The sequence below is a fragment of the Procambarus clarkii genome, chromosome 53 (assembly GCF_040958095.1).
Source record: "Procambarus clarkii isolate CNS0578487 chromosome 53, FALCON_Pclarkii_2.0, whole genome shotgun sequence".
NCBI lineage: Eukaryota > Metazoa > Arthropoda > Malacostraca > Decapoda > Cambaridae > Procambarus > Procambarus clarkii.
Genome location: NC_091202.1, coordinates 22,581,491 through 22,598,018, shown reverse-complemented (window position 1 = coordinate 22,598,018; position 16,528 = coordinate 22,581,491). Strand labels below are relative to the sequence as shown.

Here is a 16,528-nt window from a genome sequence, read left to right as displayed (position 1 = left end):
TGTGTGTGTGTGTGGGTCCCTGTGTGTGGTGTGTGTGTGTGTGGTGTGTGTGTGGGTCCCTGTGTGTGGTGTGTGTGTGTGTGGGTCCCTGTGTGTGGTGTGTGTGGGTCCGTGTGTGTGGTGTGTGTGTGGGGTGTGTGTGTGTGTGTGGGTGCCTGTGTGTGGTGTGTGTGTGTGTGTGTGGGTGTCTGTGTGTGGTGTGTGTGGGTCCCTGTGTGTGGTGTGTGTGGGTCCCTGTGTGTGGTGTGTGTGGTGTGTGTGTGTGTGTGGGTCCCTGTGTGTAGTGTGTGTAGGTCCCTGTGTGTGGTGTGTGTGTGGGTCCCTGTGTGTGGTGTGTGTGTGTGGGTCCCTGTGTGGTGTGTGGTGTGTGGTGTGTGTGTGTGTGTGGTGTGTGTGTGGTGTGTGGTGTGTGTGGGTCCCTGTGTGTGGTGTGTAGTGTGTGTGTGGGTCTCTGTGTGTGGTGTGTGGTGTGTGTGGTGTGTGTGGGTCCCTGTGTGTGGTGTGTGTGTGGGTCCCTGTGTGTGGTGTGTGTGGGTCCCTGTGTGTGGTGTGTGTGTGTTTGGGTGCAGCTTCCTCTTATGTCCTCTTGTTCTACTTCCATTTAATTTAGAGAGGCTGTATTTGTCTATTCCCCCTCAGTATGTTGTATGGTGTGATCATGTCTCCTCTCATGTCAGGCGCACTCCTAGACACGTCGGGGGACCCCTAGACACGTCAAGGACCCCCTAGACACGTCAGGGGCACCCCTAGACACGTCAGGGGCACCCCTAGACACGTCAGGGGCACCCTAGACACATCAGGGGCACCCCTAGATATGTCAGGGGCCCCCCTAGACACGTCAGGGCATCCCTAGACACGTCAGGGGCATTCCTAGACACGTCGGGGGACCCCTAGACACGTCAGGGGGCACCCTAGACACGTCAGGGGCATCCCTAGACACATCAGGGGCATCCCTAGACACGTCAGGGGCCCCCTAGACACGTCAGAGGCCCCCTAGACACGTCAGGGGCACACCTAGACACGTCAGGGGCACCCATTAAAACGTCAGGGGCCCCCTAGACACGTCAGATGCACCCCTAGACACATCAGAGGCACCCTTAGACACGTCAGAGGCCCCCTAGACACGTCAGATGCACCCCTAGACACGTCAGAGGCACCCTTAGACACGTCAGGGGTACCCCTAGACACGTCAGGGGCACCCTAGACACGTCAGGGGCCCCTTAGACACGTCAGGGGCACCCCTAGACACGTCAGGGGCACCCCTAGACACGTCAGGGCCCCCCTAGACACGTCAGGGGCACCCTTAGACACGCCAGGGCCCCCTTAGATACGTCAGAGGCCCCTTTAGACACGCCAGGGGCCCCCTAGACACGTCAGGAGCATCCCTAGACACGTCAGGGGCACGCTAGACACGTCAGGGGCACCCTAGACACGTCAGGGGCCCCCTAGACACGCCAGGGGCCCCCTAGACACGTCAGGGGCATCCCTAGACACGTCAGGGGCCCCCCTAGACACGTCAGGGGCACCCTTAGATACGTCAGAGGCCCCCTATACACGCCAGGGGCCCCTAGACACGTCAGGGGCACCCTAGACACGTCAGGGGCCCCCTAGACACGCCAGGGGCCCTCTAGACACGTCAGGGGCATCCCTAGACACGTCAGGGGCACCCCTAGACACGTCAGGGGCACCCTTAGATACGTCAGAGGCCCCCTATACACGCCAGGGGCCCCTAGACACGTCAGGGGCACCGTAGACACGCCAGGGGCCCCCTAGACACGTCAGGGGCAGCCCTAGACACGTCAGGGGACCATCGCCCACATGGTAATGTGTGTATAACTAAGGCGAAGAGTGTTCCGTCCTCCGGTGAATATGTTACATGCTGACCCCGTCCCTCTCTCTCATGCCAGTGGTGGCAGGCTGGTGGCAGGCTGGTGGCAGGCTGGTGGCAGGCTGGGTGGTGGCAGGCAGGCTGGTGGCAGGCTGGTGGCAAGCAGGCTGGTGGCAGGCTGGTGGCAGGCTGGTGGCAGGCTGGGTGGTGGCAGGCAGGCTGGTGGCAAGCAGGCTGGTGGCAGGCTGGTGGCAGGCTGGGTGGTGGCAGGCAGGCTGGTGGCAGGCAGGCTGGTGGCAGGCAGGCTGGTGGCAAGCAGGCTGGTGACAGGCAGGTGGCAGGCAGGCTGGTGGCAAGCAGGCTGGTGACAGGCAGGTGGCAGGCAGGCTGGTGGCAGGCAGGCTGGTGGCAGGCAGGCTGGTGGCAAGCAGGCTGGTGACAGGCAGGTGGCAGGCAGGCTGGTGGCAGGCAGGCTGGTGGCAGGCAGGCTGGTGGCAGGCAGGCTGGTGGCAGGCAGGCTGGTGGCAAGCAGGCTGGTGACAGGCAGCTAGCAGGCTGGTGACAGGCAGCTAGCAGGCTGGTGACAGGCAGCTGGCAGGCAGGCTGGTGGCAGGCAGGCTGGTGGCAGGCTGGCTGGTGGCAGGCTGGCTGGTGGCAGGCAGGCTGGTGGCAGGCAGGCTGGTGGCAGGCAGGCTGGTGGCAGGCTGGCTGGTGGCAGGCTGGTTGGTGGCAGGCAGGCTGGTGGCAGGCAGGCTGGTGGCAGGCTGGCTGGTGGCAGGCTGGCTGGTGGCAGGCAGGCTGGTGGCAGGCAGGCTGGTGGCAGGCAGGCTGGTGGCAGGCTGGTTGGTGGCAGGCAGGCTGGTGGCAGGCTGGCTGGTGGCAGGCAGGCTGGTGGCAGGCTGGCTGGTGGCAGGCTGGTTGGTGGCAGGCAGGCTGGTGGCAGGCAGGCTGGTGGCAGGCTGGCTGGTGGCAGGTAGGCTGGTGGCAGGCTGGTTGGTGGCAGGCTGGCTGGTGGCAGGCAGGCTGGTGGCAGGCTGGCTGGTGGCAGGCAGGTTGGTGGCAGGTTGGCTGGTGGCAGGAAGGCTGGTGGCAGGCTGGTGGCAGGCTGGCTGGTGGCAGGCAGGCTGGTGGCAGGAAGGTTGGTGGCAGGCATTCTGGTGGCAGGCTGGTTGGTGGCAGGCAGGCTGGTGGCAGGCAGGCTGGTGGCAGGCTGGCTGGTGGCAGGCAGGTTGGTGGCAGGCAGGCTGGTGGCAGGCTGGCTGGTGGCAGGCAGGCAGGCTGGTGGCAGGCAGGCTGATGGCAGGCAGGTTGGTGGCAGGCTGGCTGGTGGCAGGCAGGCTGGTGGCAGGCTGGCTGGTGGCAGGCAGGCCGGTGGCAGGCTGGCTGGTGGCAGGCAGGCTGGTGGCAGGCAGGTTGGTAGCAGGCAGGTTGGTGGCAGGCAGGCTGGTGGCAGGCAGGTTGGTGGCAGGCTGGCTGGTGGCAGGCAGGCTGGTCGCAGGCTGGCTGGTGGCAGGCAGGCTGGAGGCAGGCAGGCTGGTGGCAGGCTGGTGGCAGGCAGGATGGCGGCAGGCTGGCTGGTGGCAGGCAGGCTAGTAGCAGGCAGGCAGGCTAGTAGCAGGCAGGCTGGAGGCAGGCAGGCTGGAGGCAGGCAGGTTGGTGGCAGGCAGGCTAGTAGCAGGCAGGCTGGTGGCAGGCAGGCTGGTGGCAGGCAGGCTGGTGGCAGGCAGGCTAGTGGCAGGGAGGCTGGTGGCAGGCAGGCAGGCTGGTGGCAGGCAGGCTGGCGGCAAGCTGGCTGGTGGCAGGCAGGTTGGTGGCAGGCAGGCTGGTGGCAGGCAGGCTAGTGGCAGGCAGGCTAGTGGCAGGCAGGCTGGTGGCAGGCAGGCAGGCTGGAGGCAGGCAGGCAGGCTGGAGGCAGGCAGGTTGGTGGCAGGCAGGCAGGCTGGAGGCAGGCAGGCTGGTGGCAGGCAGGCTGGTGGCAGGCAGGCTGGTGGCAGGCAGGTTGGTGGCAGGCAGGCTGGTGGCAGGCAGGCTGGAGGCAGGCAGGCAGGCTGGAGGCAGGCAGGTTGGTGGCAGGCAGGCAGGCAGGCTGGAGGCAGGCAGGCTGGTGGCAGGCAGGCTGGTGGCAGGCAGGCTGGAGGCAGGCAGGCTGGTGGCAGGCAGGCTGGTGGCAGGCAGGCTGGTGGCAGGCAGGCGAGAGAGAGGGCGGGGGGGGGGGGGGGAAGCGCACTAACAACCACCCTAGGGACCAAAATATCTAATGAGCTGTTGTACGTAAATCTTCCCACTACACTGTCCCACTACACTGTCCCACTACACTGTCCCGCTACACTGTCCCACTACACTGTCCCGCTACACTGTCCCGGTACACTGTCCCACTACACTTTCCCACTACACTGTCCCACTATACTGTCCCACTACACTGTCCCGCTACACTGTCCCACTACACTGTCCCACTACACTGTCCCACTACACTGTCCCGCTACACTGTCCCACTACACTGTCCCACTACACTGTCCCGCTACACTGTCCCACTACACTGTCCCGCTACACTGTCCCACTACACTGTCCCACTACACTGTCCCGCTACACTGTCCCACTACACTGTCCCGCTACACTGTCCCACTACACTGTCCCGCTACACTGTCCCGCTACACTGTCCCACTACACTGTCCCACTACACTGTCCCACTACACTGTCCCACTACACTGTCCCGCTACACTGTCCCACTACACTGTCCCGCTACACTGTCCCACTACACTGTCCCACTACACTGTCCCGCTACACTGTCCCGCTACACTGTCCCGCTACACTGACCTACTAGACTGTCCCGCTACACTGTCCCGCTACACTGTCCCACTACACTGTCCCGCTACACTGTCCCGCTACACTGACCTACTAGACTGTCCCGCTACACTGTCCCGCTACACTGTCCCACTACACTGTCCCGCTACACTGTCCCGCTACACTGTCCCACTACACTGTCCCGCTACACTGTCCCACTACACTGTCCCGCTACACTGTCCCGCTACACTGACCTACTAGACTGTCCCGCTACACTGTCCCGCTACACTGTCCCACTACACTGTCCCGCTACACTGTCCCACTACACTGTCCCGCTACACTGTCCCACTACACTGTCCCACTACACTGTCCCGCTACACTGTCCCACTACACTGTCCCGCTACACTGTCCCACTACACTGTCCCGCTACACTGTCCCACTACACTGTCCCACTACACTGTCCCGCTACACTGTCCCACTACACTGTCCCGCTACACTGTCCCACTACACTGTCCCGCTACACTGTCCCGCTACACTGTCCCACTACACTGTCCCGCTACACTGTCCCGCTACACTGACCTACTAGACTGTCCCGCTACACTGTCCCGCTACACTGTCCCACTACACTGTCCCGCTACACTGTCCCACTACACTGTCCCACTACACTGTCCCGCTACACTGTCCCACTACACTGTCCCACTACACTGTCCCGCTACACTGTCCCACTACACTGTCCCACTACACTGTCCCGCTACACTGTCCCACTACACTGTCCCACTACACTGTCCCACTACACTGTCCCGCTACACTGTCCCACTACACTGTCCCGCTACACTGTCCCACTACACTGTCCCACTACACTGTCCCACTACACTGTCCCGCTACACTGTCCCGCTACACTGTCCCACTACACTGTCCCGCTACACTGTCCCACTACATTGTCCCACTACACTGTCCCACTACACTGTCCCGCTACACTGTTCCACTACACTGTCCCGCTACACTGTCCCACTACACTGTCCCACTACACTGTCCCACTACACTGTCCCGCTACACTGTCCCACTACACTGTCCCGCTACACTGTCCCACTACATTGTCCCACTACACTGTCCCACTACACTGTCCCGCTACACTGTCCCACTACACTGTCCCACTACACTGTCCCGCTACACTGTCCCACTACACTGTCCCGCTACACTGTCCCACTACACTGTCCCGCTACACTGTCCCGCTACACTGTCCCACTACACTGACCCGCTACACTGTCCCGCTACACTGTCCCACTACACTGTCCCGCTACACTGTCCCACTACACTGACCCGCTACACTGTCCCACTACACTGTCCCGCTACACTGTCCCGCTACACTGTCCCACTACACTGACCCGCTACACTGTCCCACTACACTGTCCCGCTACACTGTCCCGCTACACTGTCCCGCTACACTGACCTACTACACTGTCCCGCTACACTGTCCCGCTACACTGTCCCGCTACACTGACCTACTACACTGACCCACTACACTGTCCCACTACACTGTCCATCACTACACTCTCCCACTACACCGTAACACTACACTGTCCCACTACACTGTGCCACTACACTGTCCCACTACACTGTCCCACTACACCGTAACACTACACTGTCCCATTACACTGTAACATTAAACTGTCCCACTACACTGTCCACCACTACACCGTAACACTACACTGTCCCATTACACTGTCCCACTACTCAGTCCCACTACACTGTCCCGCTACACTGTCCCGCTACACTGTCCCACTACACTGTCCCACTACACTGTCCACCACTACACCGTAACACTACACTGTCCCACTACACTGTCCACCACTACACCGTAACACTACACTGTCCCACTACACTGTCCCACTACTCAGTCCCACTACACTGTCCCACTACACTGTCCCGCTACACTGTCCCGCTACACTGTCCCACTACACTGTCCCACTACACTGTCCACCACTACACCGTAACACTACACTGTCCCACTATACTGTCCCACTACACTGTCCACCACTACACCGTAACACTACACCGTCCCACTACACTGTCGCACTACTCATTCCCACTACACTGTCCCGCTACACTGTCCCACTACACTGTCCCACTACACTGTCCCGCTACACTGTCCCACTACACTGTCCCACTACTCATTCCCACTACACTGTCCCGCTACACTGTCCCACTACACCTTCCCACTACACTGACCCACTACACTGTCCCACTACTCAGTCCCACTACACTGTCCCGCTACACTGTCCCACTACACCTTCCCGCTACACTGCCCCACTACACTGTCCCGCTACACTGTCCCATTACACTGTCCCGCTACACTGTCCCACTACACTGACCCGCTACACTGTCCAGCTACACTGTCCCACTACACTGGCCACCATTACACTGTCTCACTACACTGTCCCACTACACTGTCCACCATTACACTGTCTCACTACACTGTCCCACTACGCTGTCCACCATTACACTGTCCCACTACACTGTCTCACTACACTGTCTCGCTACACTGTCCCGCTACACTGTCTCGCTACACTGTCCCGCTACACTGTCCCGCTACACTGTCCCGCTACACTGTCCCACTACACTGTCCACCACTACACTGTTCCACTACACTGTCCACCACTACACTGTCCCACTACACTGTCCACCACTACACTGTTCCACTACACTGTCCACCACTACACTGTCCCGCTACACTGTCCACCACTACACTGACCCACTACACTGTCCACCACTACACTGTCCACCACTACACTGTCCCACTACACTGTCCCGCTACACTGTCCCACTACACTGTCCCACTACTGTCCCACTACACTGTCCCGCTACACTGTCCCACTACACTGTCCCGCTACACTGTCCCACTACACTGTCCCACTACTCTGTCCCACTACACTGTCCACCACTACACTGACCCACTACACTGACCCACTACACTGTCCCACTACACTGTCCCACTACACTGTCCCACTACACTGACCCACTACACTGACCCATTACACTGTCCCACTACACTGTCCCACTACACTGTCCCACTACACTATCCCACTACACTATCCCACTACACTATCCCACTACACTATCCCACTACACCGTCCCACTACACCGTCCCACTACACCGTCCCACTACACTGTCCACCACTACACCGTCCCACTACACTGTCCACCACTACACCCTCCCACTACACTGCTAGAGGACCTGTGGGAGGTGTTAAGGCCCAGAGGTTACCCTGAGAGAACAGTGAACCACGACCCCACAAGACACAACACGCGGGAACACCAGAGATCACCTAGCCCAGACCCCTGACCCCATGGTTGGAGGATAGGAAATGGTTCCTCCCTACCCCCTATTCTCCCCTGGTGTGGCGGGGAAACTGGCACACAAACTCTCAGGCTTCTGGCCCTGGATGAGGGGAAAAACAGTGATTTTAGGGGAGAATTTCCCCGCAAGATCCAGCAATGGTTGCTTGGAGGCTAGGTTGGTCCATCGGCGGACCGCCTCGTCCGAGCTGGTCTACCATCTCTAAATTGAAGGGATCTCTGCGGCACGGAAGAGATTGTATCTTGCGAATCATATTCTCAAGTCACAATCGACTTGAGAACGGTCCAGGATGGACCGACAAGTCGTCGTCCCTTCACTTTCTGGTGTGTGGTCTGGTCCACTTGTCAAAGGAACCCGTCGGAACCCGCCAGCGCAGACCTGCCCCGACACAAAAGCCCGCACAACAGTGATTGGGCTTTTTACCCAATATTCCGTTTTGCGTAATTTTTACTGCATTTACAATTTATTACTGTTGAACGGAATGGTTTTTTTCCTGGTGTCCTGCTGAAGATGTTATTAATGTCGACGGGGAGTTTGTACAGGTCTTGTACAGAGGTGAGTTCTAGGGCTGACTTTTGTACCATCTGGAAAAAGATGATTCGAACCTGTGACTTGTATTTTGCTGTATATCTGATCATAGAATGAGCTACAGCTGTGGTTTAAGGTCTATGTCCTGAGGTACAGTGCGTTTCACTGTCATTAGACTGTGCCCTGGGGTACAGAGCTTTACACTGTCCTTACACTGTGCCCTGGGGTACAGAGCTTTACACTGTCATTAAACTGTGCCCTGGGGTACAGTGCTTTTCACTGTCATTACACTGGACCCTGGGGTACAGAGCTTTTCACTGTCCTTACACTGTGCCCTGGGGTACAGTGCTTTACACTGTCATTACACTGTGCCCTGGGGTACAGTGCTTTACACTGTCATTACACTGTGCCCTGGGGTACAGAGCATCTCCCTCGTTGTATCCCATCTACCTCAACCACACTCCCAGGGTAAAGAGGAACCCCCACAATAACACAACTCTCCCACAGAGAACAAGAGTCCCATACAGTGACTCACTCTCCCACGGTACACAAGAGTACACAGTCACTCTCCCACGGTACACAAGAGTCCCACAGTCACTCTCCCACGGTACACAAGAGAGCTACACTTACTGTGGGACTGAGAGAGCTCTACAGTCTCAAGCTCTCACTTAATTATGCATTTAATACCAAGTTTGCCTCGAACAACGACCCTCTGAACGGCGTCCCAACTGAAGCATATATATATAAATATATATATAATATATATATATATATATATATATATATATATATATATATATATATATATATATATATATATATATATATATATGCGAACAAGCCTGAATGGTCCCCAGGACTATATGCGAATGAAAACTCACACCCCAGAAGTGACTCGAACCCATACTCCCAGAAGCAACACAACTGGTAACTACAGGGCGCCTTAATCCGCTTGACCATCACGGCCGTCAAAAGGAAGTGATAGCCGAGGCTATTTGAGCCACTTCCCCGACGGCAACTCGGATGGTAATCTTGGGCATAGCATTTCACCAAATCACCTCATTCTTTGGGGCACACGTGAGGAACACAAATGCGAACAAGCCTGAATGGTCCCCAGGACTATATGCGAATGAAAACTCACACCCCAGAAGTGACTCGAACCCATACTCCCAGAAGCAACACAACTGGTAACTACAGGGCGCCTTAATCCGAGTAGTTACCAGTTGTGTTGCTTCTGGGAGTATGGGTTCGAGTCACTTCTGGGGTGTGAGTTTTCATTCATATATATATATATATATATATATATATATATATATATATATATATATATATATATATATATATATATATATATAATATTGGTGGTGGCACTGATAATAATAATTGTGGTGGCACTGATAATAATGGTGGTGGTGTCACTAATAATGGTGGTGGTGGCACTGATAATAATGGTGGTGGTGGCACTGATAATAATGGTGGTGGCACTGATAATAATGGTGGTGGCACTGATAATAATGGTGGTGGCACTGATAATAATGGTGGTGGCACTGATAATAATGGTGGTGGCACTGATAATAATGGTGGTGGTGGCACTGATAATAATGGATGGCACTGATAATGGTGGTGGTGGCACTGATAATAATTGTGGCGGCACTGATAATAATGGTGGCACTGATAATAATGGTGGTGGTGGCACTGATAATAATTGTGGCGGCACTGATAATAATGGTGGCACTGATAATAATGGTGGTGGCACTCGTAATAATGGTGGTGGCACTGATATGGTGGTTGGCACTGATAATACTGGTGGTGGCACTGATAATGGTGGTGGTGGCACTGATAATAATGGTTGGTGGCACTGATAATAATGGTGGTGGTGGCACTGGTAATAATGGTGGGTGGCACTGGTAATGGTGGTGGTGGTGGCACTGATAACAATGGTGGGTGGCACTGATAATTGTGGTGGCACTGATGATAATGGTGGTGGCACTGATAATAATGGTGGTGGTGGCACTGATAATAATGGTGATGGCACTGATAATAATGGTAGTGGTACTGATAATAATGGTGGTGGTGGCACTGGTAATAATGGTGGGTGGCACTGATAATTGTGGTGGCACTGAAGATAATGGTGGTGGCACTGATAATAATGGTGGTGGTGGCACTGATAATAATGGTGGTGGCACTGATAATAATGGTGGTGGCACTGATAATAGTGGTGGCACTGATAATAATGGTGGTGGCACTGATAATAATGGTAGTGGTACTGATAATAATGGTGGTGGTGGCACTGGTAATAATGGTGGTGGCACTGATAATAATGGTGGTGGCACTGATAATAATGGTGGTGGCACTGCTAATAATAGTGGTGGCACTGCTAATAATGGTGGTGGCACTGATAATAGTGGTGGCACTGATAATAATGGTGGTGGCACTGATAATAATGGTGGTGGTGGCACTGATAATGGTGGTGGTGGCACTGATAATGGTGGTGGTGGCACTGATAATAGTGGTGTGGCACTGGTAATAATGGTGGTTGTGGCACTGATAATAATGGTGGTGGCACTGATAATAATGGTGGTGGTGGCACTGATAATAATGGTGGTGGCACTGATAATAATAGTGGTGGCACTGATAATAATGGTGGTGGTATTGATAATAGTGGTGGTGGCACTGATAATAGTGGTGGTGGCACTGGTGGCACTGATAATGGTGGTGGCACTAATAATAATGGTGGTGGCACTGATAATAATGGTGGTGGCACTTGTAATAATGGTGGTGGCACTGGCAATAATGGTGGTGGCACTCGTAATAATGGTGGTGGAACTGATAATAATGGTGGTGGCACTGGTAATAATGGTGGTGGCACTGGTAATAATGGTGGTGGAACCGATAATAATGGTGGTGGCACTGATAATAATAGTGATGGCACTAATAATAATGGTGGCACTGATAATAATGGTGGTGGCACTGATAATAATGGTGGTGGTGGCACTGATAATAATGGTGGTGGTGGCACTCATAATTGTGGGCGGCACTGATAATAATGGTGGTGGCACTGATAATAATGGTGGTGGTGGCACTGATAATAGTGGTGGCTCTAATAATAATGGTGGTGGCACTCATAATTGTGGGCGGCACTGATAATAATGGTGGTGGCACTAATAATAATGGTGGTGGAACTGATAATAATGGTAGTGGCACTGATAATGGTGGCACTAATAATAATGGTGGTGGCACTCATAATTGTGGGCGGCACTGATAATAATGGTGGTGGTGGAACTGATAATAATGGTGATGGCACTGATAATAATGGTGGTGGCACTAATAATAATGGTGGTGGCACTGATAATAATGGTGGTGGTGGAACTGATAATAATGGTGATGGCACTGATAATAATGGTGGTGGTGGAACTGATAATAATGGTGATGGCACTGATAATAATGGTGGTGGCACTAATAATAATGGTGGTGGTGGCACTGATAATAATGGTGGTGGTGGAACTGATAATAATGGTGATGGCACTGATAATAATGGTGGTGGCACTAATAATAATGGTGGTGGTGGCACTGATAATAATGGTGGTGGTGGAACTGATAATAATGGTGATGGCACTGATAATAATGGTGGTGGCACTAATAATAATGGTGGTGGCACTGATAATAATGGTGGTGGCACTTGTAATAATGGTGGTGGCACTAATAATAATGGTGGTGGCACTGGTAATAATGGTGGTGGCACTGATAATAATGGTGGGTGGCACTGATAAAAATGGTGATGGCACTGATAATAATGGTGATGGCACTGATAATAATGGTGGCACTGATAATAATGGTGGTGGCACTAATAATAATGGTGGTGGCACTGATAATAATGGTGGTGGCACTGATAATAATGGTGGTGGCACTGATAATAATGGTGGTGGCACTGATAATAATGGTGATGGCACTGATAATAATGGTGGTGGCACTGATAATAATGGTGATGGCACTAATAATAATGGTGGTGGCACTGATAATAATGATGATGCACTGATAATAATGGTGATGGCACTGATAATAATGGTGGGTGGCACTGATAATAATGGTGATGGCACTGATAATAATGGTGATGGCACTGATAATAATGGTGGTGGCACTGATAATAATGGTGGTGGCACTGATAATAATGGTGGCACTAATAATGGTGGGTGGCACTGATAATAATGGTGATGGCACTGATAATAATGGTGATGGCACTGATAATAATGGTAATGGCACTGATAATAATGGTGGTGGCACTGATAATAATGGTGGTGGCACTGATAATAATGGTGGTGGCACTAATAATAATGGTGGTGGCACTGATAATAATGGTGGCACTGATAATAATGGTGGCACTGATAATAATGGTGGTGGCACTGATAATAATGGTGGTGGCACTAATAATAATGGTGGTGGCACTGATAATAATGGTGGCACTGATAATAATGGTGGCACTGATAATAATGGTGGTGGCACTGATAATAATGGTGGTGGCACTGATAATAATGGTGGTGGCACTAATAATAATGGTGGGTGGCACTGATAATAATGGTGATGGCACTGATAATAATGGTGGTGGCACTGATAATAATGGTGGTGGCACTAATAATAATGGTGGGTGGCACTGACAATAATGGTGGTGGCACTGATAATAATGGTGGTGGCACTGATAATAATGGTGGTGGCACTGATAATAATGGTGGTGGCACTAATAATAATGGTGGCACTAATAATAATGGTGGGTGGCACTGATAATAATGGTGATGGCACTGATAATAATGGTGGTGGCACTGATAATAATGGTGGTGGCACTAATAATAATGGTGGGTGGCACTGATAATAATGGTGGTGGCACTAATAACGTCATGGTGGTGGCACTAATAACGTCATGGTGGGTGGCACTGATAATAATAATGGTGGTGGCACTGATAATTGTGGTGGCACTGATAATGGTGGTGGCACTGATAATAATGGTGGTGGCACTGATAATAATGGTAGTGGCACTGATAATAATGGTGGTGGCACTGATAATTGTGGTGGCACTGATAATGGTGGTGGCACTGATAATGGTGGTGGCACTGATAATAATGGTGGTGGCACTAACAATAATAATAACGGTGGGCGGCGGCACTAACCTTGTCATTAAGGGCGGCGGCTGCGGCAGGGTTGGTGGTGGCAGGTGTGGGCGGCAGGTGGGCCCTGAAGGGTTGAGGGGCGGCGGCTGCGGCAGGAGGGGCGGCTGCGGCAGTGGGCGGCGCCGCTGGGTGGTGGTGGTGGTGGTGGTGGGCGGCGGCGGCGGCGTCTTCAGCGTGCAGGACCTCCATGAGGTAGGCGATGTAGGAGGTGGCGAGTCTTAGCGTCTTGATCTTGGAGAGCTTAGTGTCGGCGGGCACGTTGGGGATACACTCCCGCAGCTCCGCGAAGGCGTTGTTGATGCTCTGCGTCCGCCGACGCTCCTTCTTGTTGGCCGACGACCTCCGCTTCACCACACGACCACACCCGTCCACCATCTCGATGGTGTAGTCGCCGCCCAGGTCGTGCGGCGACCCCGGCCCCAGCACGAAGCCCCCAGATACCCCGTACTCCGGGCACGCCACCTCCGTCGTGTAGCCCGGCGAGTACCCCGAGGGGGTGTAGCCCCATCCTGGGTACAGCGTCTGCCCCGGGGGGCTCGGATGAGAGTAGTAGGGCGAGTATAGGGCCTCCGGGGACGAGGCGGCACCCATGGCGGCGTGGCCGTAACTCTGCGGCATGGAATATCCTCCGACGAGACTCATCGTCACTACCCACTGACCACAACTGCCCAAGGGTTCAACACCGAGTGCCAGACCTCGCGCCGACTCCCTCACTCCACCCACACCTCGGCATCGGAGCCCCGCCCACACGCGCCTATCATTGGTCCACATTTGACTTAAGCCCATACTACCCTCGCTTCCCATTGGTCCAGCTGCGGGTGAAGCCCCGCCCTAAAACGTGCGTTTCGGCGGGAGCCGGCCAATACGGAGGAAGGAGGCGGGGCCACGGAGTGACGTATGTGGGCGGCCATCACGATCTTTGTAACTCAATTACGGTAAATTGGTGGCCGTTCCCGACGCACTTTACCGGATTACGGGGCTCCGGCGGTGACTTAGGAAGCCGTAAGTCACGCCCCCGCCGCGCACTCCGCCGCTAAATTACCTCCCTTCAGATGACTGATTCTCAGGTCTGTTTGGTTAATAATTACGGCCCCCGGCACCGGCCCCCCCGGCCACCATCATGGTGTGCTGACGGAGTCTTTCCCGCCCCCTGGGACCCCACTGGTGACCTGGGACCCCACTGGTGACCTGGGACCCCACCTGGACCCCACTGGTGACCTGGGACCCCACTGGTGACCTGGGACCCCACTGGTGACCTGGGACCCCACTGCTGACCTGGGACCCCATTGGTGACCTGGGACCCCACTGGGGACCTAAGACCCCACTGGTGACGTGGGACCCCACTGGTGACCTAGGACCCCACTGGTGACCTTGGACCCTACTGGTGACCTGGGACCCCACTGGTGACCTAGGACCCCACTGGTGACCTAGGACCCCACTGGTGACCTGGGACCCCACTGGGGACCTGGGACCCCACTGGGGACCTGGGACCCCACTGGGGACCTGGGACCCCACTGGGGACCTGGGACCCCACTGGTGTGACCTGGGACCCCACTGGTGTGACCTGGGACTCCACTGGTGACCTGGGACCCCACTGGTGACCTGGGACCCCACTGGTGACCTGGGACCCCACTGGTGTGACCTGGGACCCCACTGGTGTGACCTGGGACCCCCACTGGTGACCTGGGACCCCACTGGTGACCTGGGACCCCACTATTGACCTGGGACCCCACTGGTGACCAGGAACCTCCACTGGTGACCAGGGACCTCCACTGGTGACCAGGGACCTCCACTGGGGACCAGGGACCTCCACTGGGGACCTGCTACTCAACACGACACAATGCTCATGTTAGCCGCCACTTGAGCGCCAATTGCTCCCTCTCCACTTCCAGCTAGTTGTTAATTAGCCCCAAACTCCACCAATTTAGTCAGGTACAGAGAAGTTTGGTAGTGAGGTTTAGGTAATTAGGTTACCCTGAACCTTCCGCAGACAGTAATGGATGGCTTCACCGGCGAGGTTTCCACCACCCGTACAGGCTTCCTGTCACCCTCTGGAGGACTGAGAAGGGACCTCCCTGAACTTGACGTCTGACGTGTCCAAAGTTCCAGAGTAGAACTAGTTCCAAAGTTCCAAAGTAGTTAGAATTGTACAACGGAAGAATTGTATTCTAAACGGCTGGTTTCATGGAGCCTAAGTTCAATTCAAATTGAAGAACGTTTATTGAGACACTGAGATACAAAATGATAGAGTAGCTTAGGCTATGTTTATCGTCTCATCCTGGAGCTTCAAATTCTAAATTTCAAGTTATTATTTAAAAACTAAATTTACTACCAAATTTATTACCGAAACAAAATTTGAAAATTTCAGGAGGCTATTAAACAACTTTGAATTATCGCTAAAAACATTTTATTCACATAAAAATACATACATGTGATACAAGATACAGTGCAGAATTCATACATAATAAATGTATAATACATACAGCCACTAAATACACAGAACTGGACCAACGAGACTGTTATGATCGCGTTACAACAGCCTGACAGAGGGATACTATACACACGCAGTATACCTCCCTGTATTGGTGTATATACACTGGAAGTTTACTTAGTCCTGTACTCTGCTCATGACTCACTGGTAGCTCAGTGTGTCGCCTTAATAACCCTCCATAGTTAGTTAGTTAGGCGTCAAGCCCAACAACCTGATGGGTCAGGGTACCATCTACAAGATGCTACAGGAACACTACAAGATGCTACAGGAACACTACAAGATGCTACACTAACACTACAAGATGCTACAGGAACACTACAAGATGCTACAGGAACACTACAAGATGCTACACTAACACTACAAGATGCTACACTAACACTACA

General features: G+C 54.2%; 1 protein-coding gene across 1 annotated transcript in view; it reads right to left on the bottom strand.

Moving 5' to 3' along the window:
- The window catches only part of LOC123767196 (heart- and neural crest derivatives-expressed protein 2), a 49,848-nt gene extending 35,515 nt beyond the window's left edge, over nt 1-14,333 (bottom strand). Inside the window, exon 1 of the mRNA XM_069304788.1 lies at nt 13,655-14,333. Coding sequence (XP_069160889.1) covers nt 13,655-14,296 — 642 coding nt within the window. The 5' untranslated portion in view covers nt 14,297-14,333. The remainder of the gene's footprint in view (nt 1-13,654) is intronic.
- Nucleotides 14,334-16,528: the final 2,195 nt, after the last annotated feature.